The 27,324-nt window shown below is 35.8% G+C and overlaps 1 protein-coding gene across 5 annotated transcripts in view; it reads left to right on the top strand.

Annotated features, from left to right (window-relative positions):
- The window catches only part of LOC110375521 (probable E3 ubiquitin-protein ligase RNF144A), an 85,544-nt gene that overhangs the window by 10,690 nt on the left and 47,530 nt on the right, over positions 1–27,324 (top strand). For 2 of the 5 annotated variants that reach the window (XM_064037069.1, XM_064037068.1), the window contains one exon: positions 11,884–12,658. In XM_064037069.1, the coding sequence (XP_063893139.1) occupies positions 11,924–12,658 (735 nt within the window). In that variant the 5' untranslated portion in view covers positions 11,884–11,923. Of the gene's footprint in view, positions 1–11,512; positions 11,694–11,883; positions 12,659–14,103; positions 14,359–27,324 lie in introns of those variants that run through there. The other 3 variants (XM_064037070.1, XM_064037071.1, XM_064037072.1) reach the window with 3 other exon arrangements.

Here is a 27,324-nt window from a genome sequence, read left to right as displayed (position 1 = left end):
TTGAATTGAAGACTTAACATTGACCTTTGTAATAATCGTGACGTCACAATGTTACTGATCATCGGCCTTACCCACCTACTAGAATGGACGTCGGAAGACTTAATTAGATAGATCGACGTAGCTTTTTATTTTTGACGTAGCCATTTCGGGAACTAGGTCTTCCCTTACAGATTGAATAATACAGCCTTTTATTTGACTGCGTAAGTAAATAGTTGCCAGTTTTATTTTTAGGCAAGCAATCAAGCCGAAAAATACCAAAAACAACTTTTAAACACGATTTCTCGTTTCGGAGTTTTTGTACCTAACCGCAAATCAAAATATTTTTAGAGTCCGCAAATCAAAGTATATATTGTGCATAAATTAATTGTGTTATTTCTAGAAAACGTACAGAAAACGCCAAGCGAAGTTCGTTAAGGCACCCACGTAGTGTTTGCCGATATCATGCATTCGAGTTAGTTCCGCAAAACAGGTCCAATTATCTACCTATTATTAGTTTTCCAAACGTTACGTTTTCCACACATGAATAGCTCGAATAAGGATAATGAAGAATGTGAATAATTATCTTTATAATTTACCTTTAACAAAGCAGTCTTCATCAGTCTCCTTCCCCCTCCCTTATTCAAATTACTTATTTAGTTGGCACAGCATGTCTTCTTCTTCCATACCATAGTCCTCTATTTGCATTGATCTTACAAGAACCACTCTTCATCTTTGACATTGCGTAGGATTTGATGGCGTTCTAAATCAAATCATCGATATAAAGTAAAGATGCAACATTAAAGTGATTTGAAATTCGATTTGAGTGGAATACTAATGGTTCGTGGCTTTGACCCACGCTTTTGTGTCTCTGTTATCTGTCAAGGGGAAAAAGGTTAAGGAAAATGAGATTCCCGTCTATACTGATTGTGTTTTTGTTGTTGTCGATCTTTAGATCTATTGAATCGATTTTGGATGTTATGTCATGTTATGTCTGAGTTTTATCCTGGCTCAGGAAGTGAGTAGTTCTTCTTAGGCGCAGGTGAAACGACACAAGCATCATGCCTCATCATCTGGGAATGATCAAGAATCACATTTTCTGTTCTAATTTATTTAACAACATCGAAACTATTTTTGAAATAATAAAATAAACTAATGATTTTACGATGTCCAATCTACATTATTCTGTGAAGTGGAAAGGTCAGAGGTATGCACGTTGCATCGTTCGATAACGTGGGCTGAACTCTCTAGAACGCCAGAGGTTTCATTTAAAATAACATTTTCTGCATAATCGATACACGTGCGATGTTCAGTTTCATCGGAAATATAAATGGAACTGGAATTGTGGTAATGTTATTAATTGGATTGGTTTTTCAGTACTCTGTTTCTGACTTTGCAAATAAATGTATTGATCGCTGAATACAAGATTTTATCTCATCGTATCTATCAAGTACAGTCCTTTATATCTCTAATCTCTGTCATACAATCAATCTCGATACACTTTTTAAGGTCATCTTCTTAAAGTCATGTTGTTTTCATTGGAATACGAATTCGGACGAGAGGGTCCCAGTCATTCCTGCTTTGTATCCACATGATCAGCTTTCCCGAAATTTTGTTCTCCACTTCGCTCTGTCTTCGACTTCGTTATCGAACCTAATTTTTGATTTCGACAAGTCATTTATTTATAATCTTTTCTATGTAGATGACAATGCACAATGCTAAGACAGATTGCACGTGGGTGGTTCTCAGCCAAATTGTGACACGGTTATTTGTACATACATACATACATACTATGTATAGGACAACGAGAATAAACTGTATCGTGAGTCTCGAATTAGATTTGGGCTATTTTAGTCCATGACTGCATAGACCATTGTGTAATAAGGACAAGTTTAAGCTTATTTTTCACATCCAATCTTTATTGGTTAAGCAATAAATGGTCTTTGGTTATCATTTGTATCTCTTGGCTAAAAATAAAATGTGTTGTACTTTGTACATAATTTGATGATTATGCATTTTTAGTATTTTTGATGAGTCACATCAGTTTAGTTTTTCTGGCTAGGTATTCAAAGAACTTATACATAATACATATTTTTTTGCATTTTTTTAGTTTTGAAGTGCGGAGTCTAAAACCGGGTGCAAAGGTCATGCGACTAGTTTTTTAACTGATTCGCACAATTAAGTGTGATTATTATAATAATCCGTGAATCGATTTTGTAGGTATTGCGAGTACATGCGTCCTTATTTCAAGTGTTGTATTGTTTATCTAAATATCTGTATAGATGATATTTGTTCAGGTGTTGAGTAACTGGGTTTTATGTGGCTGTTGTTTATAGCTGCGTTTATTTACAAGGCGACGAGCTAAATATATTGTATCGAATAGCAGTCTGCATGTCGCTGATCTTATTCACGTTTGCGTAGTAGGAATCGAAAATATGAAACGGTGTCTAAACATTAATCTAGGTTGAATCAACTGGACTGTTTGCTTACCCTAGAATTGGGATTTTTTAGCTTGACCATGAAATTCAAATAACAGGAAATCTAACCATAGTTTTATATCGAGTTTTATATCAAATCCAGTTGTTTTTCAAGGTTGTACCAGAGCGTTACGAAGGAACTACTACTAGCACCCGGATAAAAGTAGCATATCTTCAATTTTGATGATTATTAAGTAATTCGATAGAATTATTTCCTTATTTTTCTATTGCAGTATACTGACTAAATCTAATCAATACTCTAGCAACCAAACTTAAGTCAGTAACCAAACGTGCTAAATCTACATGAGCGGCCAATAAGGAACGAGTGCTAAATCACAAGTCTAACAGTGAGTAGTATAGAACGTATAAACACGGTGGGCGACTCGCCAACTTGCCAGTAAACAGTCGACTGCTGATATTTGACAAACACATTCTCTCCCTGCCGAATTTATGCCGTACCTACTTGCAAATTTACAGAGGGCAAAATTACTCAGAACTTCAATAGCTTAATGACATACATGTAAGATTATTTTCTATTAATTGCAGTAGTTTTTCCAGTATACTAACTAAATCTAATCAATAGTCCAGCTATCAAACTACGTTTGTAACCAAACGTGCTAACTCCGATAGACGAGCGGCCACGCAATACGGAACGAGTGCTAAATCACAAGTCTAACAGCGAGTGGTATAGGACGTATAAACACGGTGGGCGACTCGCCAACTCGCCAGTAAACAGTCGACTGCTGATATTTGACAAACACATTCTCTCCCTGCCGAATTTATGCCGTACTTGCTTGCAAATTTACAGAGGGCAAAATTAACTACTCAGTACTTCAATAGCTCAATGACATTATTATTTTCTATCAATTGCAGTAGTTTTTCCAGTACATCGACTTAATCTAATCAATACAAAACTAAGTTAATAACCAAACGTGCTAAATCCGATACACGAGAGGCCACGCAATACGGAACGAGTGCTAAATCACAAGTCTAACAGCGAGTGGTATAGAACGTATAAACACGGTGGGCGACTCGCCAACTCGCCAGTAAACAGTCGACTGCTGATATTTGACAAACACATTCTCTCCCTGCCGAATTTATGCCGCACGCGAATGTACAGTGGCCAAATTAATAAGTAGTTTGATAGTACAGTCAACTGCAGGTCAGTGGTAACAGTCTAATGGGAAAATCGTACTTATTACTATTGAGTTAAGGTGCATGACAGTTACCACTGATGTGCAGTCTACCGTACATTGACAATTGGAAACCGTGTAGGATTATTTTCTATCAATTGCAGTAGGTTTTCCAGTCGTGCTAAATCCGATAGACGAGGGGCTACGCAATACGGAACGAGTGCTAAATCACAAGTCTAACAGTGAGTAGTATAGAATGTATAAACACGGTGGGCGACTCGCCAACTCGCCAGTAAACAGTCGACTGCTGATATTTGACAAACACATTCTCTCCCTGCCGAATTTATGCCGTACTTGCGTACAGTCGGCAAGTTATAAGTTGTATTTAGTCAAAGTCAAAAACGTTTATTGAAACTAGGCTAGCTTTTAGCACTTTTTTACGTCAAATTTACAAAAGGACAGCACCCCAAAACCTTTTACCACTTCCTAGTACTATGGCTGGGAAGAAGAAGTGGCGAAGAACAAACTTCCCAGCAACACAGCTGTCTATTACAATTTAATTATAATTAAATTATAACTAAATACAATTATTTGTAGTTTCTGCAAACTGATTGATGGTGGAAATGCATATTCACAGATTGGTCCAAAAAAATCTGATTGAAATGTGGAATGCTTCAGATAAGTAGGGTTTGACAGTACAAAAAATTTCATTTTCCTTTGAAAATTGCCGCTTTCAACTGCACAGATCATTCGATATAAATTTAGTATATAGTTATTTACTTATTATGATTGAATTATTAATAATTTTTCATTTCTTATTGGTTTTATTGTCTTCGTATTAATAGCTTGTCAGGAACTTCCTATTGCAGAATTCTTAATAGAATATTAAAATTATAAAGGTATGCTGTAATTAAACGTTATGTCGTTGTCATTTCAATACTCACCTACTAAATAAGTACCTACGTCTTAAAGCATTGAGTGACAAATATCATCAAAATTATGACATCAGACGAGATAACGAGCGTTTTGAAGTACCAAGAAGTCAAGATTGCACATGCAAAAACAATGTTATCGCCTCAGCAAAGAAACTCGTATTTATGACTACAGCATAAGTGCATATCCAGTGCATTTGTTTACTTATATAATATAGTCTGTGTCGAAAGTAGCTGAACAAATCAAAATTTTCGAAAATGCCTAAAAACGTAAAGGGTCATAATTTATTAACGACACAAACGGCATTTACCTAACATCCTGAACTTCAAAAAAACGTGGATTAATATGCTGATAAGTTATCAATCGATGACATGGTGCTAGTTTAAAAAAAATGATTTGTTGAGCTACTTTTGAAGCTGGCTGTACAAATCGTATTGCGTTATCGATCCAAATACGCCCTTTAATATTAAGGGCGTATCAAAAGAGCTGTCAATTGACTATATTGTCATAATAAACATAATATCATGTAAAGAAGGTATCCATTTTAATCTATTTAAATTCTAAAACTTGCAATTGTGTTTGTGTGGCACAAGAGGACCTAAGTACCCACTGTGCTATTGAAGAGTACCTAACCTACTAAGTAATTTAAAATAATTAAAATCGTGAGAAGTTAAAAAATGCCTAGTGACGTCAATGTATGTTGTATATTTATGAAGATAGTATTTATTTAAATAACTTACACAGTAATACCGTGACGATCATGAGAAATATTTCAAACTTCATTATCTACTTTGACGTCTACAAGATTGATCTAACAACCAACTGAATCCATCAAGTTACGAATTACACGTGTTTAAGTGAAGGAGTATTTGACAAAAATATTTACTTAGCCATGAGGAAAATAACACTTTTGTCAAAACCTTTTATTGTAAAAAACCATAAGAGGTTTAAACCATAAACACCTTTACGTGATCGGCATCGCCAAGCAATTATTTTGCCATTCGATGTTTGTTTTATTAATAGCAATATTGATATTTAATCTTCCCAAACATAACACGTTTACACTAGGCTTCGCAAGATGAATTCGCCTCCTCATCCCGGCCACCGTAGTCGTGGGTCTGTGGGCGGTGAGTTTCGGGTGCCTCATCGTCCTTCCGTCTCCTAGGAGACAACATGCCCATGTCGGCATCGCGTGTTGCTTCACGCGCTCTTCTAAGAGTGTCAGGGCACCAGGGTCAAAGCCTGCCGAGGCTGCAGAATTGTTCGTAACAGTTACCGCGGCCATGGTACATAAGGGGCTTAAGAAGGAACATGATAGGTTTTGGTTTCCCATAACAAAAAGGCTTCACAAGATTCCATAGTTTTCTACCCAAGCAAAAATAAATACAGTATCTAATTAACTTACCTAATCCAATAGATGATGCTAAATAAATGAATGGCCATCGGAGCCATGAAATCCAATACGAACCACAAACAAGAGGCGTGGGTACCGACAGCAAAACAAACAGACACATGACGGACAACGTGCTAATATTCGGTGCCAATCCAAAATATTGAGCAGAAGATACAAATTAATCTGAAAATACAGCTTATTTTAGGCTTAGCTATCTTTCACTTAGTGTAAATAATGCTTCTTAAGAATTAAGCCCCTGATTCAAGCGCTTGTTATATTGATGAATTCTGAATCTCTAGCCGCGTACGCACGTACGAACAAATTTGTTGCGTTACATGATATGCAACAACTTGGTTCGCACGTGCGTACCACTATCGAACATCGAACACTCTATTCGTCAAACATGTTCGCGGCGATCCTTGTAGTGTGTTCTGTATGGACGGTGTTCGAAGCGCTTTAATAACTTCACAATCGACCACTTCCAACGGCGCCGTCAAGGCTACTAAGATAGAGTTCACGACTGTTGTTCGCGAACTCGACCCGAACTATGTTTGCGTTCGTGTTCGAATATGCCGTCCATACGTACGAACCAAATGTTCGGGTCTGGTGTTTGTGTTCGCTATGTTCGTGTTCGTACGTGCGTACGCGCCTTCTGAAAAACAACACAGCAAATTAACGACGATGCTGGCTGCTAGCTGGTTTCTAACAACCTTTATCGGTAAGGGTGCTTAGAAACTGGTCATCTATACAGTTAATGATTTTAATCTCATCAATAATAACACTTCTGTCATTACTTTCCTAGATGTACTACTAGATTTCCGAGATTATACCACAACATTTATAACAAGTTAGTAAAGTATACGTTATAACTAAAATTATTAACGCTTTGCTTGTTCAAGTTACGTCATCAGCCACATCATTGTAGACTAAATATTTGCACTAAACGTCTTGGACATCAAATTAATGGTACGAAAAGTATACCTAGTGTCCTAATTATTTACACAAGCTATGGAAACTGGTATCTTGGAATTTTTGTTGACATTAAAATTATTGAGTTTTTTCTTAATCTCCTTTTCCTCTGTTTTGGCCTCAGGTTTTTCAAAAATGGATTCGAAATTATACATGGTGGAAAATTCTATTAAATGTTAGTTACGTAATATATGCCCGTTTAACTAGAACTTGGCATATTGTACTATTTGTACCGAATTCTAGAACTTTTAACAATCATGAACCTAGATTCAAAGTTCTGGTTTGGATTCGACCACCCACGTAAGTTTGAAAAAAATGTTTCGTTTCTTTCGTCGAGGCGTTTTATTTGAAATCCATCACGTTTCTTTGAATTGACTGTTCCAGAAGTTTGCTTTCTTTCCTTCATTTCAACTCTAGAGCTTCTCCGTGTTTTGAACATCTTTTCGCCTGGAATCCAATTTTCTAAGATGGCTTGTTGAAATGTAGCATCATCTTTCTCCCTTCCAAATACTTCAGATTCCTGGCAGTCTTCACCAAATGAATTATCGCCAGTAAGAATAACGTTAATGAAACGCACCACAATCTAAATATTATTGTTTCGTCATATAAACTTTAAAATATGGCTACATAAATAAATCATTTCTCATTGTGTTAACCTTGCTTGTATAAACGATTGTATTAAAATAAAATGTGTATGTCGACTTGTTATTTTGCTTTCGTGTTGTCGTCCCGAAGTGTGGTAAACAGGATGATATTTTGACGTCAAGACATATGACTTATGTGTGAACCTTCTATGATATAAGGCGTCGGAAGAAATTACTGAATCCGAGGAATTTTGTCCATAGTTACGTGAGTCAGGTAAAAGGAGGCTTTCCCTGTTAGAGTCTTTAGAAAATAGTTTTCAGAATGAACTTGGTTCTAATTTCTTTCCTGAGCAGCGATATTTGCAAAGAATATTAATGTTAAAACTTCACTTTGTGAATATGCTGCTACTTAGTTAATATTATGTATAAGTTTGTTTTTAACGATGAGGTTTAAAGCTCAAAGCCTAAAATACCTGAGAATGATTCCTTCCAACAGTTTTAAAACTCAGCAGAAAAAAAGCATCTTTAACACAAGCAGATGAAATGAAAACAACTCTACATTGGACTAATTAATCTCTTTGAACTGTTCTATTGAATAAAATCTAAAAATATCTCCCGGTGATTCACTGGAAGCTAAATCTAGCTTCATATAGCTCGGCTGACGTCAGAACATAACGTGACGTCACAGCCGCCCGGGAAAATGTGTGCATTATTGATTACCTCGCTAGGTGTGCAGTTATGAAATTGTAGTGAGTGCGTCTGTGAAATATGATCCTCATATATTCGAGTACTGAAGTCATTTCATCGTTTGGAAGATCGATCGCTCTAGATATGGTGTAGTTTATACTTGTCCTCTTTTCTATCATCGTCTATATTTCACTAACATACCTTATGTCCTATATATATCATGTATGGTGGATAGTTTTCACCCGACTTCCCAGAAGGAATCCGGAGCCATCGATTTTGCGAACACGTGTGCAAATAAAATACTCGTTATTTGAGAGAAAATGCAATCGTACAGCTCAGGGAATAAAAAAGCGATTGAAATGGATGTCGTTATATAGGACGGGGCACGTGTGACCTTTGATATTTCTAGTACGTTCTAGTTTTAATGAATCTCGACAAATTGAGGGATGAAGCGAATATGTACTGTGAATATTTAGGCCAGAAGGTTAGTATGACTTGGATATTTGTAACCATTAGCGGCAAATTGACTTAGCCGTAGGGCTCCACGTGGAAAACCCAATTACAGTTGCCGGAGCTACTTCGAAATCATATCAGGGTTTGCGATCACTATGTCAACAACATGATGAAATTCTAGAACAGAAGAAAATTTACCTTATATGCGACTTTTTGGAATTTGGACTCACTTTCTAATTTGTCAATTATTTTTGCTAAACAATTGCGACTATAGTAACCCGGTTACAACTTAACAAAGATAACGCCGTATTCTTGTACCGAGTACCGGTAAAGTAATGCCTAATTAGCCAACAATTAACTACAATTACCGGTGGTGTTGGAAACACGCCAAGACAATAGATATTCGTTACGAATGAGGACACTTTCTAACGGATAGAAATGTCGTCATGATTTCTGCTTAGTTACATACAAGGCTGCTAATCTGACATCCATTTTCGGTCCTATTTTTAACTCAACAACAACATAGAACCGTTTAGTTGTTTTCGACAACCTTTTGACCCCTAATGTGGCTTATGGCCAACTAAAACTCATAATGACTACTTTGGCAATGACCGAGTTATAAAAATGCTTATCTAGTGTCTACCTGTTTGGTTTTCGGCTACTGGTCTTTTTCTACTGCCCTTTGCCCTTTTGCAGATTTTTTCCCAGTCAAAAATAAGACATTGCTGGTCCACCTTCCTTGGGGTTTTAGAAAACTCAGACAGTCGCTCCATGTGATGATGATGATGAAATGGTTTGTGTATGGTTCTGCTTTTACTATCAAGGAAAAAGCCTAATAAAATATGTATTAACAAACTCTGTTTCTCATGATATTTCAGCTTTTATTGTTAGTCACAGTTTCTGTGCTCGCGAAATGGTTCATTGTTTGAACACTTTGCGAAACTTCATTGAGACCTTTTAGACTGTAGTCAAGTTAGTTTTTGTATACCTTTCATAACATTGCTTGTGCTCGCCAAAAAACTGAGTAAATAAATACAGTAAAAGCTTTCAACTTTCAATAACTCCCAAGAGCTTCATTGTAGTTTATTTTGGGACCTTTTTGGTATAGAAAACTAAGTAATGTCATCAATCATTCTCAGACCCTATTTTGTGGGATATTTTTATACCCTTTAAAAATGGATGAAATAAGACAAATATTTACAATAAATACTAGTAACACCTAAGTAGTATATTTGACGTCTTCATTAAATAAAGGCTCCGTATAAAAACTTGAAGTCTTAGATATTTAAGTTGATTTTGATGGACTATCATTACGAACACGCACTGGCCCAATTTGATTCTCCGTATAAGAAGTGTTATCCCAGTAATTTGAAAATTATACACTATTATAAAATGATTATAATGATGAAATTACTCTCCGCAACGGAAGTTGGTTAATGCTGTTGCTTTATGACCTTGAAATAGATAAGTAAGGTTTGGTGCTATTTTGTGGTATGTTGACTATTTCTTTTTGCTATAAGTTCTCTTGTACATGAAATATTTGTTTGGAAATTATATGTGATGCGGAAGAATGATAGGAATTTTCGCGAAATACTTCCTTAATACTGTTTTACAAAGACGGACTTGACTGTACAAGAAAAATGCCAATGATAACTATTTCTCACACGATTACACCATGAGCAACAGGTTCTTAAAAATCAACAGTATTATCACAAATGTCTCCTCGTACATGAGTTAAGACACGTCTTCTTATCACTTGTGTAAGCGCATCATTACAGCACACTCTGTATCACTTTGTTCATTAGCTATACAACTTGTTTAGAGAGAAAACCGGTAATTACTGGTCTCGTTAAAGAAGCCTTGAAAAATAAACCGTGTGCCCAAAATATGGGTAAAGGAATTTATGAGACCTCCCTTTCTTTTAGTCTCTAAACCAGTAGTTCTTAACCGGTGGTCCGCGGACCACTGGTGGTCCCTGGAGGCATTCCAAGTGGTCCGCGAAGCTTTGCTTCGCGACGTTGCTATCCATCTTACTTGACCAACAGAAAAAAAATTAGGTTTGAAATGTAGCCCTTTTACGTAATTTTAGTTCTGAGTCTTAAAAAATAATTAAAATTTCCCGCTCGCTTCGCTCGTGTATTTAGAAACGATATACCCTCGTTTTTACATTTGTCAACAAACAAAAAGTTAAAGTACGTTTGGGCTACATTGTACGTAATTTTGGTTCTGAGTCTTAAAAAATAATTAAAATTTCCCGCTCGCGTTAAAGGCAATACTTGACTCCAGTCAAGGGATGTAACTTCTATACTAGATGAGCTTGAGTAATCAGTTTTGTATAGTATAGCACATCAAGAAGATCCTGCTACACACCGCCATAGGAAAAGTACCTCCAAAAACACGTTAGCCAAATTACACGTGAATCCACAAACCGTAGTTAAAATATGCCAAACACAGTATTATCATACCGGCCTTCTCCATTGTGGTTCAACTGACAAAAGGTTTTCATATCACTAACTAGACTGTTATTACAAAGGGCTGTTATTATTATACTGGCTACTACTACTACATTACGTACGAGTCTGATGTTGTACGTAGATGACTGATTACTGACCACTACAACTAGTGTTTTCTTTGTTCTAGTAAATAATAGGGTTGACGGTAATGCAAACTGCCCATTATTGGAACACTGATAAGTCTTCTTGTTTTGTGATTAATCAAAACAAATGGGCTGGGTTTTGAATGTTTGTGGGGAGTGTTTCAGAATTTACGCTGCCCAGTAAACCTGGAAACTTGAGTTTCGTTCGAACCTATAACGTATATTAATGTCCATAAATCGCATTTAAGTCTGTTGCTGCTAACATATGGTCGACGAGATAACCTAGACCTTTAAGATATTAAATTAGGTATCTGGTGACGTTTCGTACGATATGATTTCGTAGATACCCTCGTGTTATCTGTTTGTTTACACATTTCACATCGTTCCCAACGGCACTCGAATACAGCGTGATATGAGAATTCACATACAACAGTCTCGCTATACCGGAATGTCTCATGTGAGCAACGACATTGAATTAATTATATTGACACGGTAATGTCTCCGTGGTGGCTTAACGAGGAGATTACATTGTAGAGATAATTAACACTGTAATGACCTGCACACTGCGGAAGGCTGTTCTTTGCTTACGCAAAAGTGGCCCTAATGACAGCTGTACTTGTTGACACTTTAATTTGTTGGTTAAACGCCTTGATGACTAACGTTGTGTTGTCTGTTGTTGCAGGCGAGTGCAGTAACGCGGCAGTTCAGTATCGCCGCTCAAGATGTTGCGTCCGGAGTCACCCCTCGCTGACCATCGCAGCCTCCTGCCGCGCCGCCTGCTGCCCGCCAAGGCACAGATCGCGCCAGCGGACAAGCGGAAGAACAGAAGATCTCTAGAACTCAACCCACCCTCAAACGATCATACTCCCTACGACTATTCGAAGCTGCTCATATCGAAAACGACCGACTCTTTAAACACAGAATGCCCACGCAAATTGATAAACAAACAAGACTCGACTGATAGCTTAAAACGTGCACTGCTATCTAAAGACGATAAGAGATCCAGCAAAGAGCAAGACAAGAAGGGTCAGATCTCAAAACAAGACTCGAGTGAGAGTTTGAAAAAGGCTTTGCTTTGTCGACAGGACTCTAATGAGAGTGTGAAAAGAAAAGATGCTGAGGCGAAGAGGGTTCAGAAAGATGAAACGAAGAGGGTTAATGAGATTAAAAGAGGAAGTGATAAGAAGGGGTTGTTGGAGACGGATATAGATGAGCCTTTGAAGAGGATTTACGAGAGGCGGACGGGTTGTGCTCGGCCGACGTTGCCTCCCGTTGCCGAGAAGTCAGCGCCAGCTCCGAACACTCCGAATGGCAGCCCGAACACGCCGAGCGTGGCGGCCGTGGCTGAGGGGCTCGCGCGGTGGGGCAGCGGCCTGCTGTCCCCGCGCGAGGAGCCCCGGCTGAAGGCTGCCCGGAGCTGGTACGGCTACGGCACGCTCTCAACAGACAGCGATAAGGTAAAATTCCACTTAAGTAATTGAGTCCAACTAATTTAACAGTGTTAAGTGACCTACGACAACGCGTTTAGGAATGCAGTCAACAAACGTTTACTAATGGTAATTAGATCTTGTTAGTGTCGTTTTCGTGCCCGTTTGGTCGGGTTCAGTTTTGTGCTTATCGTGCATATTCAACCTGGCCGTGTTATTAGTATTCCAAGGATATTTAGGCAGTATTAATAACTTTATCATTGACTGATACCAGTAATTCAAATCTGAGATTTTAGGAAAAACCCAAGATTTATGATTTGACAAGTAATAATCGGCTCTTAATAAAAACTTTTTGAGTTTGACTTCCTTGTCCTGCAGTGATCTTCTTAAGCCTGTTTTCCTTGTGCAGGGTTTTGCCCATATGTTTACCTAATAATAATAATTTTCCCATAACATTTTAATTTATAACACGTTATCTGAATAATACATAATGTTTATCAAAGATAAAACATATTGCCAATATCACAGCGGAAATTCTTTGTATCTTAAGACAACCCGTGATTTCAAGATAATAATTTAAAGTATCGTAAAGTGTTGCATTCATTTCATGATAGACCTATAAGGGTGTGTAGATTGCTTCTAAACCTACAGACATAATGTAAAGCGCAGTCGTATATAGGTTGCAAAAACATATGGCTGTTAACATATTATACCATGGCTGTTAACATATTATACCGTTCGATGTTTGAGACGAGTGGTAGAGAAGGCATTATTCATATGTTACGGGTATCGGTATTTGCTCAATAACTTGTGCTCTATATTCACGGCATCTGCGCAAACAATGACTAACTGTAATATATTTGTGAAGCTACAATAGTTTGACCTGAGTGTTGGCAAACTGTTTAGCAATCCACAAAGCATAGAATTCCTTTGGAATGTTATTTTTCCACGGTTTTTGGTTCGACATACGGTATTGCTGCTAGCCTACATTTAGCCTCAAGCGTAGGCAGTGGTTATTCAAAGCAGGCTAGATAATATTTGTAGTTGCTCGTATTTCACCGGTTTGGTAATAAACACCTGATCTTGATCTGGTTTTATCTATGAATTAAACTGAATCCAGGAAATATTTCGTGTTCATACTTCAGGAATTTATAACAGGTTTTTTATAATTCCATAGTTCAGGACTTGTTAGTCAAACGCTAATATTTAATTTTGCGAATATTCGTATGTTATTACGTTACACATCCACGCGAATCGATGGCATTACAAAGTCGTTGTTCAACTTTCTACTCGTGGTAAAAACACATCGGTTGAGCTCCACGCTTGATCGCTCGCACTCATTCATCACATCTCATTGGAATCAGGAAACTGTACACGGATACGGAACGTTCCGTTTTTCAAGATTATTCATTATATACCCATTCATTCCTTGTTTTTGCGTGTGTAAGGAAGCTACAGGCGCACGCGCTTCATGATGGCGCCACTCGGCACCCGGTTGTTGGCGTGTTCGGTCGCCGCTCGAACACTTTCTTATCGAATTCTTAATGCTAACAAATCGACTTTAAAGTGAAAATGACGTGAAATCCGATGGTGTAGTTACAAGTTTCAAGTACAGATAATAGTGTAGTGTGTGATAACACGTGACCCCGGGATTATTATGCCGTTTATCCGACATTGATTGATTTTCACAAGCTTTACCGACAATGCCGAACGAGGTATGCCGTGCAAGGGTAAGGTTACGCATTGCATTGTTTTATTGACCGGTGCACTTATTAATTCCCGCTGTTTTACCTGTATTTTGAACTTTGTGAATAAGTATAAAATTCCGATCCTTGCAATTTACTTTTTTATTTCACGAGTGATAAAAAAAATCCTTCTCCGTGTGAGAGGAGGCCTGTGCCCAGCAGTGGGACGATAAAAAGGCTGTAACATGATAAAAAAAATCTTTAAATGCAAGTTTATTTCGATATGGTCGTTACAATTGTATTGGACATTGTGTTTTTCCTCGGCGTTCCGAGAACAGATGATAAACGACACTAAACTGAAAGGTTATCGTCATATTATCGGGACGTGCAAATCGTAAATGCTGATTGGTGGAAACTGTTAACCGTGACAAAACATTGTGTGACGTCATTTTACGACTAATTGCAACTTTTCTCAAAAAGTTTGTGAATTTGGTAAAAGACGTTTAAGTAAAAACTGTAGTTTTGGATGTTATCTTAGAATGTAATAAAAAACCACATTTCTAAATAAAAAAAAATTGTCTGAGAATTTGCTGACAGAATTAAAAAAGTTGTTTTTTTTTTTATAAATAAAACGTAAAAAGTGTAGTTTTGAATGTTATCTTAGAATGTAATAAAAAACTACATTTCTAAGGAAAAAAAAATTGTCTCAGAATTTGCTGACAGAATTAAAAAAGTTGTTTTTTTTTTTTTAATAAATAAAACATTTTATTTTTTATTACAAAAAGCTTTATTATGACTACTGATTACTATTTAGCATTTCATGAATGCTAGATTTTACACACGAGTAAAAATGTGCCTACTATACAATTCAAATTATTTTTTGTAATAAAAATATAAATTAGGTACACAAAAATAACAGTATTTTTGATGAGAAGATTTCGAAAATCTGCTCATATAAATTATAATTATACGTAGAAAAATGTCAAGTGCAAAAGTTGATTAAAAATATTTGTATTTTATTTGTTGTAAACAAAAACAGTTGCATGTTGAGCTTATCTAAGCTAAATAAAGCGAGTTCGTGCGTGCTGCATACACAAAAAAATATTTTTGATTGGAACTTTCGTGCCAGTCAAATTCGAATTGACTATTATCCCTTTGGATTTACTTGGAATAACAAGTCACCCTGTATACATATTTTATTGACACTTTTTCATACCTTACCTTCGAACATATTCAATAAATTGCCCACCATAATGATATGTTACTTTTAATGTCAACGTCCTCAAAACTTTCGTGACAGCGCAGGACACGAAATCACGAAATTCCATATGTTAATACTTTCATTTTCATTATTTAAGCACTAGCTTTTAGTTGGAACTTGTTATTATTTAAGCTCGCGGTACGCTGACCTTATTTTTTTATTAATTAATTAAAGCTCAGGCTTTAGTCATCCGCTTGTCCTAATTCTAGCGAACAATCATTACATACTAATATAATTAAACTTGAAAGATTGGTTATGTGAATGTTAGGTACCGTTCCACTTAAAAACTGTGGTGTTAGTTCCCTTGGGACGCGGGTAAATCCAACAGCTAGTTTTATACTTCTGTATCATTCGTCATCTTATTCTTCTGTTCTACTTTTTTGACATTTGACATTTTGGGATTTCTCGTTTCCCAACAACCAGCTGATTCATATATTACTCAGCAAAATTTAAATCCTTTGGCAGTTCTATGATCTATTCATATCGGAATTTTAATCAAGCAATTACTGACCTAGTAACTTAAGTATGTAGGTAAAGTTACTTACACAGTAGGGCTTAAGTCACAATTATTACTTGAGCTTGAACTGAACGTATGTAAGTACGTGCAGAGAAGTAATGAAACCCTGGAATTACTCCCCGGTACAAATGTTCTTCAAGCAAAGTTACGAGTTCATTTTGACAGTATTTTGCACCTACTGTATACGCTGTAGGTAGTTAGTTATCTTGTAATTCGCACATACATTACTCTGTAATATAAAGGAGAGTTATAAAAGAAACGCTTTTGCCTCCATTTTAGAACATCGCCTGGTGGTAGATAAATAAATATAGGAAATTATTATTCAACTTAAACATTCTTAAACTCACCTCGAAATACTGAAACTTTACTAAAAATACTTAAATGTGACAGAAATAGAATCTCTCCATCGCCCTATTGCTGTAAAAGAACTCGCCGTTGTACAAAACCTCTCTGTATTAGAATAGTATTGGCTGTGTATTAAAGAATAATAATACATAGAATGATGTCTTTAAAATGAAGTGGCGTTCTAATATTCGGCCTACACATCAAGTTTATCTCACTTTGTTTATAATTATCAGCTGGTACCAAGACATTCGGCTAACCGGGTCGTTGGGTGACTCAGTCGCCCTTGAAACACCGCAATCTACTTGAATCTATGATTGTGTTCCTATCAAAATTGACGGTCATGCTTCTCAACATGACTGTGATTTCTTTTGAATCAGTTTTTTGCCTACTTTTAATTTATATATTACTCCTCAGATGCTAGCATGTATCAGCATGTTGTATGTCTATCTATTGCAATTATGATTAGATTAGTCTGATTACCAGATTGTGTTCTATTAATGTCAGTTCTATCTATCTATACCTATGATTAGTACTGTGAAGAGGTACCACAGTTCTAGACATGTTTAAAAAAAAAAAACTATGTCCTAGGATAGAAGCAACCCACCGTATTCCTTCTTTATCGATATACCTAGCATGTGTAATGGGGTCGGTAAAAGCTCGTCCAATTACAATCAAACGTAAAAGCAGTGGTTTTCTGTGACTTGCAGATGCATATTCTATGTTATTGGCATAATTTATTTCTGGTAAGGGGTTTCTCCTCAGTTATCAAGTCCGAACACAAACTTTCATTTGATAATAGCTGTTTGTTTGCCATCTAACTAAACAAAACACAATAAACATTACAGTTTTTCCTTTTCATATCTATTGTGCACGTAATACCAAATCGTAGAAAAACTCGCTTTCGCGTGACGCACGAAACAAGTAAGTAAATAATGAAATATTCAGACTAAACTGTAATAATTATAGTCACACGATTTTTTATCTTCAATGTGGCAGTTGTTTAAGACCGATCATTTTGATTTTCATCATAAAATATTTCACATTTATACCCGGTTATAAATAGAGGGTTGAGTACACTCGGTCGCTAAAAGGTTTGGTTGAAAAAGTGTTTACCGACTCTTCTAGTGCCCTGTATAAAATATAATAATGGCTTATGTTTAACTGATCACCAGAAATAGTAACAAATAGCAGACAAAAATAGTAAATGATCACCAAAATGAAACTCGCATTTTAATGTAAAATGATAACCAAAGTTTTAACACTTTGCTGTCCTATTTAAGTGAAATTACTCCAAAATAAATCATGCGCAAGCCAAAATAAATGATCACCAAAATTAAACCACCATTTTAAAGTAAAATGATAACCAAAGTTTTTACATTCTGCTATCCTATTTAAGCAAAATGAGTCCAAATAAATCATTGTTATCCCAAAAGTAGTAAATGATCACCAAAAGTAGTGAATGATCATCAAAATTATACCAGCGTTTTAATATAAAATGATAATCAAAGTTTTTACATCTTGCTATCCTGTTTAAGTAAACTGACTCCAAAAAAATTAGTTCGGCCTGATACAATAAATGTAATAACATTATGGGGACCCTTTTCCTGCACTAGGGTGGAAAATTGTCTATTGCATGCCTCTAAACAGTGCGATAAGAGTGTGTTTTCGAGGGAGTGTATTGAGAAACACATTCTTCTTCTTCTTTCTCCTGCCCTGTTCCCAATTTTACTTGGGGTCTTCGCAATATGTCATTTACTTCCATTTTCCCCTGTCACTCGTCATACTGACACTCACGCATGCATTGCAAGCCGGACACATAACTTAATATGGCATCATAATACTTTATTTGATAATAAGCCTACATTTTATGGCAATCACAGTGACTTTTTTAGGCAAAAATAATACATTAATTTGGTCGTCAAGAGTTGGTGATCATTTACTAAATTTGGTGGTCGAATACAATTTCAAGTGAAGTCGTGACTAAAATAGCTGGTACTATTACATTTTTAGACTTTATTTTTCTGGTGTTCAGTAGATTTTTCTGGTTGCAAAACTAAGGGTATCAAAGCATTTTATGGTGGTCATTATATTTGTTCCCTATAATAATTTCACTGTATTCTCAGAACGAAAAACGCCGAACGTCATCCGCTTGTCCTAATTCTAGCGAACAATCATTACATACTAATATAATTAAACTTGAAAGATTGGTTATGTGAATGTTAGGTACCGTTCCACTTAAAAACTGTGGTGTTAGTTCCCTTGGGACGCGGGTAAATCCAACAGCTAGTTTTATACTTCTGTATCATTCGTCATCTTATTCTTCTGTTCTACTTTTTTGACATTTGACATTTTGGGATTTCTCGTTTCCCAACAACCAGCTGATTCATATATTACTCAGCAAAATTTAAATCCTTTGGCAGTTCTATGATCTATTCATATCGGAATTTTAATCAAGCAATTACTGACCTAGTAACTTAAGTATGTAGGTAAAGTTACTTACACAGTAGGGCTTAAGTCACAATTATTACTTGAGCTTGAACTGAACGTATGTAAGTACGTGCAGAGAAGTAATGAAACCCTGGAATTACTCCCCGGTACAAATGTTCTTCAAGCAAAGTTACGAGTTCATTTTGACAGTATTTTGCACCTACTGTATACGCTGTAGGTAGTTAGTTATCTTGTAATTCGCACATACATTACTCTGTAATATAAAGGAGAGTTATAAAAGAAACGCTTTTGCCTCCATTTTTAGAACATCGCCTGGTGGTAGATAAATAAATATAGGAAATTATTATTCAACTTAAACATTCTTAAACTCACCTCGAAATACTGAAACTTTACTAAAAATACTTAAATGTGACAGAAATAGAATCTCTCCATCGCCCTATTGCTGTAAAAGAACTCGCCGTTGTACAAAACCTCTCTGTATTAGAATAGTATTGGCTGTGTATTAAAGAATAATAATACATAGAATGATGTCTTTAAAATGAAGTGGCGTTCTAATATTCGGCCTACACATCAAGTTTATCTCACTTTGTTTATAATTATCAGCTGGTACCAAGACATTCGGCTAACCGGGTCGTTGGGTGACTCAGTCGCCCTTGAAACACCGCAATCTACTTGAATCTATGATTGTGTTCCTATCAAAATTGACGGTCATGCTTCTCAACATGACTGTGATTTCTTTTGAATCAGTTTTTTGCCTACTTTTAATTTATATATTACTCCTCAGATGCTAGCATGTATCAGCATGTTGTATGTCTATCTATTGCAATTATGATTAGATTAGTCTGATTACCAGATTGTGTTCTATTAATGTCAGTTCTATCTATCTATACCTATGATTAGTACTGTGAAGAGGTACCACAGTTCTAGACATGTTTAAAAAAACTATGTCCTAGGATAGAAGCAACCCACCGTATTCCTTCTTTATCGATATACCTAGCATGTGTAATGGGGTCGGTAAAAGCTCGTCCAATTACAATCAAACGTAAAAGCAGTGGTTTTCTGTGACTTGCAGATGCATATTCTATGTTATTGGCATAATTTATTTCTGGTAAGGGGTTTCTCCTCAGTTATCAAGTCCGAACACAAACTTTCATTTGATAATAGCTGTTTGTTTGCCATCTAACTAAACAAAACACAATAAACATTACAGTTTTTCCTTTTCATATCTATTGTGCACGTAATACCAAATCGTAGAAAAACTCGCTTTCGCGTGACGCACGAAACAAGTAAGTAAATAATGAAATATTCAGACTAAACTGTAATAATTATAGTCACACGATTTTTTATCTTCAATGTGGCAGTTGTTTAAGACCGATCATTTTGATTTTCATCATAAAATATTTCACATTTATACCCGGTTATAAATAGAGGGTTGAGTACACTCGGTCGCTAAAAGGTTTGGTTGAAAAAGTGTTTACCGACTCTTCTAGTGCCCTGTATAAAATATAATAATGGCTTATGTTTAACTGATCACCAGAAATAGTAACAAATAGCAGACAAAAATAGTAAATGATCACCAAAATGAAACTCGCATTTTAATGTAAAATGATAACCAAAGTTTTAACACTTTGCTGTCCTATTTAAGTGAAATTACTCCAAAATAAATCATGCGCAAGCCAAAAATAGTAAATGATCACCAAAATTAAACCACCATTTTAAAGTAAAATGATAACCAAAGTTTTTACATTCTGCTATCCTATTTAAGCAAAATGAGTCCAAATAAATCATTGTTATCCCAAAAGTAGTAAATGATCACCAAAAGTAGTGAATGATCATCAAAATTATACCAGCGTTTTAATATAAAATGATAATCAAAGTTTTTACATCTTGCTATCCTGTTTAAGTAAACTGACTCCAAAAAAATTAGTTCGGCCTGATACAATAAATGTAATAACATTATGGGGACCCTTTTCCTGCACTAGGGTGGAAAATTGTCTATTGCATGCCTCTAAACAGTGCGATAAGAGTGTGTTTTCGAGGGAGTGTATTGAGAAACACATTCTTCTTCTTCTTTCTCCTGCCCTGTTCCCAATTTTACTTGGGGTCTTCGCAATATGTCATTTACTTCCATTTTCCCCTGTCACTCGTCATACTGACACTCACGCATGCATTGCAAGCCGGACACATAACTTAATATGGCATCATAATACTTTATTTGATAATAAGCCTACATTTTATGGCAATCACAGTGACTTTTTTAGGCAAAAATAATACATTAATTTGGTCGTCAAGAGTTGGTGATCATTTACTAAATTTGGTGGTCGAATACAATTTCAAGTGAAGTCGTGACTAAAATAGCTGGTACTATTACATTTTTAGACTTTATTTTTCTGGTGTTCAGTAGATTTTTCTGGTTGCAAAACTAAGGGTATCAAAGCATTTTATGGTGGTCATTATATTTGTTCCCTATAATAATTTCACTGTATTCTCAGAACGAAAAACGCCGAATAGCCAGAATGTGTTTTCTTTTACATACTTTACTTCCAGTAATTATGTAATTTGCCCGTTTTCGAGTCTTTTAATCTTGACATATGTGCGTTTGTTTGTATAAACTTCTTCGTATCTGCTTTTAACCGCTATTGTGTTGATTTTATCTCTTTTCAATATTTGTTTTTGTTAAAGACTAGCGTAGTGTGTGACGTTTTGTTTTTGCACTGGTCAAAAATACGAATTTTCTTAGAATGTAATCTAGGAATAACCAATGCCATGCCCCTGTATTTTCCAATGTTTTTGTGAACAGCTCAACGAAGGTTGCTATTATATTCGGTAAAGATAAGATTATAAGATAGTAAACACGCTTTACAGTATGTTAAACAAAAAAAATCTTGGTTTAGACGTGAAAGCGTAACAGACAAACAGACAGAGTTACTTTCGCATTTATAATATTAGTAAGGATTTACATTCCTAAAATGCCTTATTTTTCTTATAATATTTATGGAAAGTCCTTCCAATATATTTTTTAAAATACCTTTAATACTAGGTACCTACCGATCTAAGAAGAATAAAATTATTCGATAAAGGTATTCATTCAAGAGAAACATAACAATTTTAGGTATCTTTGGTATCATTACATATCTAAATATAGAAAAAGGTTAAATTCCAGTTATAAAAAACCTTAATATCGTTAAGCCCAAAATATCCTATGACGTAAGAAGATTTTAATATGTTGCCGTTTTATGTCGGGAGACCTCTAATTTATTTTGAAATTACCTTTTCAAATGACCAGTCGACAAAATGCAGTTGACTTTATTAGGGCGTTATCACATTGTGCCTGCTATTCAGATCTTTATTGTTGATCATTGTCATCATAAGCCTTTATATAGTCCCACTGCTGGGCACAGAAAAAACTGAAAAACCTCTTCTAGTTCAGTGTATATTTAGTCTAATCTATGTAATAAATAATCTTAATAATCTAATGTTGACTTCCAAGAGTCAACAGCAAATAAAATGACTAGGGTGGCAAAATCTTCCTCTCCTCGAATCCGCTCATCCTCGAACAGAAGCGATTTATCATCTTTCAGTAAGACAATGTCACGCTCCGGTTACAAAATATTTATTTCGCCGTAAAACACGAACATTTTTACTCGTTTACGTCAAAGCTGCATATTGACGCAAACCTTTGTTATCAATAACGTTTTAAGGATGCGTCATTACGATAAAAATGCATTTCTTTATGCGTTTCTGTCCTGTTGTTTAAGATTTAGTGCAGTAACTATTTGAAATTCAATGCGTTTGCGCTGTGGCGTGGTGAATTTTATTTTGATGAAAAGTAGTTGGCAGAATATGAATGCTGTAATAACTTTGATGGTGACTACCTAATACAAAGGTATACCTATAGATATATTTCGTTTCGTTCATGAACAAAGGTTTAAACAATGTCATCAACCTCCTACGCCCAGTACACTCAACACCAAATAACTTTGAAATTCAGAAGTCAGCCATTGAACTCCTTGTGCGTTTGTAGCTAAGATATTGTCAAGACGCTTTGCTTGTCCAAATCAGACTACTATTGGCTTTAAAATAGTCAAAAAGTAATGAACATATCAGTATAGCGAATGCGTGAGGCGTCAAATGGCTAATTCAGAATTCTTAGGTGATTCAGTATGTAGGAGGGTTGTATTTGTAGTTTTGTCTTTTTTTCTTTTTCTCCCGCAGCGTGGGGGAGTGTTTATGACTAAAACCCACCATGTTCCTTCTTGAGCCCTTTGTATGAGGCAGGGACGCGGCGACACCTTCGAACAGTTCTACAGGTATAATTTTACCTCCTCTTGTAGTTAAGATTACAACCGCCGGCTATACAGTTACCCAAACTGCTATTTTCTTCTAATTAAAGTATATCCTCACAATGTTTTCTAGCGTTATCAACAGTGAATTGTTTGTCCACGCAGTTTTCCTCAACATTGATCGATCGAGTTTATTATTTATTGGTGTAAAGTCCACAATTTACCTTAGCTTAGGCACAATAAAGCTGTATGTTTGCATGATTAAATGATTGCATTATTTTTAGAATTTTATTTTTATACGGTTGTTTTCATTTATATTTTGACTTTGAGGGTTAGATATCAGATAAGTCGTTTATTGGAGTTTTTAAAGATATTGTAATATTAATCTGAATTGATCTGGAATCTATTCTCTATTGCAAGACATAAATACAACACATAAATACAACCATGACTAATATCTAATATCGTTCTCATCGACACAGTAATCTTAAAAAAATTGACTTGTTTTTTCCATCAATTTTAGCCTACCTACCATTATGTCCTAACAGTTGCCCGTGGTTTTTAGTTGCATCCCAAGGGAACTACTCCCTGCACCTGCAAAAGCAGCCTGATGCATAAGCTATATTCCTGAAAGTTTTATCTCAATCCATAATATGATGTCATGGATCCTTTCTTCTTCACATCAAGTTATAGTCCATATCCTCCAAGGATATACCAGCGTTGAATTTAGTACCATTACGCCTCCCGGCTGGGCTTTCTGCCAAGTTTCACAAGGCCAAACCAAGGCCTTCAATATTTTCCGTTAGGACAATTACTTATGTTATGTAAGTAATGTTAAATAATTTGTGCTATTCCTAGCTGTTTTGCTAGCATGAGTCACTTAGCTATTTTCGTTTTCTTTGATTATATTATGATCTAGATTTGATGGTTTTGGTTTATTAATGTTTTTGATGTTTCTTTGGTTGATTTTTTTTTCGGCTTTGCAGAGCATAAGTTTGACGCTAATTTACTTTGCATACCTTGAGTTCGAGTCATGAAGACTTTGTTTGTACAAATCTCGTCTGCTTCGTCGCTTTGCTGGTCTAGAGGTGATTGATTGAGCCCAACAACGGATGATTGAGGCTTATGGCTAACTTCAGAAATGCAAAGATAACTGACACGAAATGTACAAGAGGCTTTGATAATCTTTGGATAATCTCAGAGATCACGATCTTTTGGCTTCCTCAGTATTAATATTACAAATTCAATTACACAGTATTATAAATTCCGCCTATATCAAGGGGATTTCGTTCCAGACTCACTGACGCGGAATAGGATAAAGCCGATTGGAAAACCTTATAGCTTCGGCTTCGGCTTTCATTCAGTCGTCTGGGCTCGTAACTGACGTCATATTGCCTAATAATATAATAGACTGAAGAAACTCTAATAAACGATTATTTGGCCGTGAAAAAAGCCGTAATAGTTGATGTTTTGTCGGAGATAATCTGATATTGATCACACGTAAGACATTATGTTGTGAAAATAAAATTAAGACTTCCAATCATTATCATCATTGCCTTTTTATCTCTCCACTGATGGCCACAGAGAATTGTAAAGCGTTGGTCGCTCAATGCGGATTGGTTATTTCAGACTTTACAGTCCAGATTTCCTCGAGATGTTTTCCTTCCCCTTTTAATCAGCCTGAAATGTCCTAGAAATAATTCTAAAGTACATTTGTACTTGCCTGGCCTAGAATCGAACCCACATAGTCATACTTGAGAGGTTGGCGCTTTACCCATTTGGCCATCAGGACTCGGTCAGTTTCTTCTGAGCGTTTCCATACAAATAGCTAGTTACAGTGATAATGAAACAAAGCAGGATATCGCCAACATAACCTTTTATTCACCTTTAACACCCGCGAGAAATATTAATTACTCAGTACAAGGTACATTTAGAATTGTTTACTAACTTGATTGATAAAACGTTTAATTAGCATTCGACACATATCAATCATCTTGTCGGCACATGCCACCGTAAGTTCTGTCTACCCTTTTTTGTAAAACGTGACGGTACATACATTATAATAATTAAACATTTATTATGTTTAATAAGATTTATTTATGTGACTGTACATGTATTAAGTTGTTTACAATTTGCTTGCAGACTCTTATCTTTTAACCGATGGCAAAACCAGGGTAATTTTGAGTATGCTTTTCCTAATAAATTATTGTTTGAGGTATTTCGTTTCATAAACACCATTATGCTTGAATAGTCTATTGTTAAGAAGTTATTTTAATAATCTTATGTTTTCCTGCTATCTAATATCGTTGTAACTTACACTGAAGTATACATATAAGCAGCACACCTTTCATCACTAATCTATTAATTAACAACAAAACGTTACCAAATAAATCGGGTGACACGTTCCAATAAAACAAAGCGAATATTTTCCAAGCAATCAGCTTTTTTCTGTAATCCCGGCTCAATAATGAAATCCGCCCTACGAATACACGTCCCGCCCGCCCGAAGCCGTACAATTAACATCGATAAAAGTATCGATAAGTAGTCACGTCACGCGATTCATACCGTCATCGAATTTGATAGATTATGGTCACAAACTGGCAAACCCGTTGTGGTTTTCTTTCTTTACATAGCGCTGAAGAAAATGAAGTAGTGATTCAGATTTGTGTAATGATATGATGAGATCAAAATGTAATTGAGCGGTTTCACCCGCGTCCTGAAATTACTTTCTGTACTCGATCAGAAAGTTGTCAATGTCCTTTCTAAAGCTTTAGACTATCTCTGTGCCCAATGTCACTTAAATCGGTTCAGTAGTTTTGTCTGAAACCGGGATATAGAGACAAAGATTGTATCACGTACATACATATTTTATTTATCACGTAACATATTTGGTTGGGTTATTTGTGTAAGGTTGCTAAGATTAACTGAACGTAAAGGTGACGTGCGAAGAGCCTTTTGGAAAAAGGCAAGCTGAATAATGCAGTCTGTTGCAGTTGAAACAATAGTGCGCCGAGAACACATTTGTATGCCCTAATGGATGTGAGCCTTGAGTAATTGTACAATGTAATGTTTCTTCAAGAGCTTCCTTCCATACCCCGTCTACTACATTATTCTCAATATTTTTAAGAAGCTTTTTGAGTAACTTCAAATTGATTCTGAGAACACGAGATAAAAATAACTTTTTAATATGAATCTGTTTATTTACGCCTTTGCGAACCAAAAATACTTCGTTACCCTCCTTTTTTGCTGACCTTGCCCTTTTATTTGTAAAGATGGGTTGTAAAATATTTGGAGCTTAATGAAAATTTGTCTCCCATGTAATATTATGGTGTGTAGAGGATGCGGGATTGGGATAAGGGTTGTTTATCATTTGTTCTTGACATTTAAGGTCGTTGCTGGCCATTATTTCTTGAACAGCACGTGCTGAAATTTTTTATAAAGGGTCAAATCTTGGGGATTGTACGGGCTCGTAACCGAAAAAATATGCGTGTGTGATTTATTGTAGATTGGATTTATAAAGTGTTTACTGTTGAATTACCAATTTACTTGAGCTATAGTATAATCTTCAGGGCCCTATTACTAGGGACTATTTACCTTTATAACTCTAGTGGTCTTTCTTTTGCTTGTAGTTTCACCTTCAAAGTACAGCCAAGGACTTCATCATCCTCCTGCAAGGACTTATGATAGTTTTAAATTATTATTTTTTTCAACTTTTCTCTAGAAGGTATTTTTATACCTAGTACATATTCATTTATGTTTTTATAAAATGTAAATAAATCTCAGGCAATCGGCCATTTTCATTATTTGCTAGACCGAGTTTATTCTCCCCGGGTTGCACCGAACGTCCTTGGATCTTACACGTGGATGTGATTTTAATGCAATTAGTGCATTGCAAATGAATCTTCTCCGTTATCTTTAAATTGTCATTGTCCTTTCTTCATTGTGTCATTGTTTTACCGAACGAGATAAACTGTGTTTGTGTTACCTTAATATTTGTTTTAGAATTATATTCTGAGAATTTATTGCATTGTATATTTGATTACAATAATAATGGGTATGTATAAATTGAATGCCGAAAGCTTCCTCATTAATCACTCTGGCCATTGGTAAACAGTACGAAAATAGCTTCAGTACTTTTGAGTTTATCGCGAACAGAC

The sequence above is a fragment of the Helicoverpa armigera genome, chromosome 11 (genome assembly GCF_030705265.1).
Source record: "Helicoverpa armigera isolate CAAS_96S chromosome 11, ASM3070526v1, whole genome shotgun sequence".
Lineage (NCBI taxonomy): Eukaryota > Metazoa > Arthropoda > Insecta > Lepidoptera > Noctuidae > Helicoverpa > Helicoverpa armigera.
Note: the sequence above shows the minus strand (reverse complement) of the source record. Positions and strands in the feature narration are given on the sequence as shown.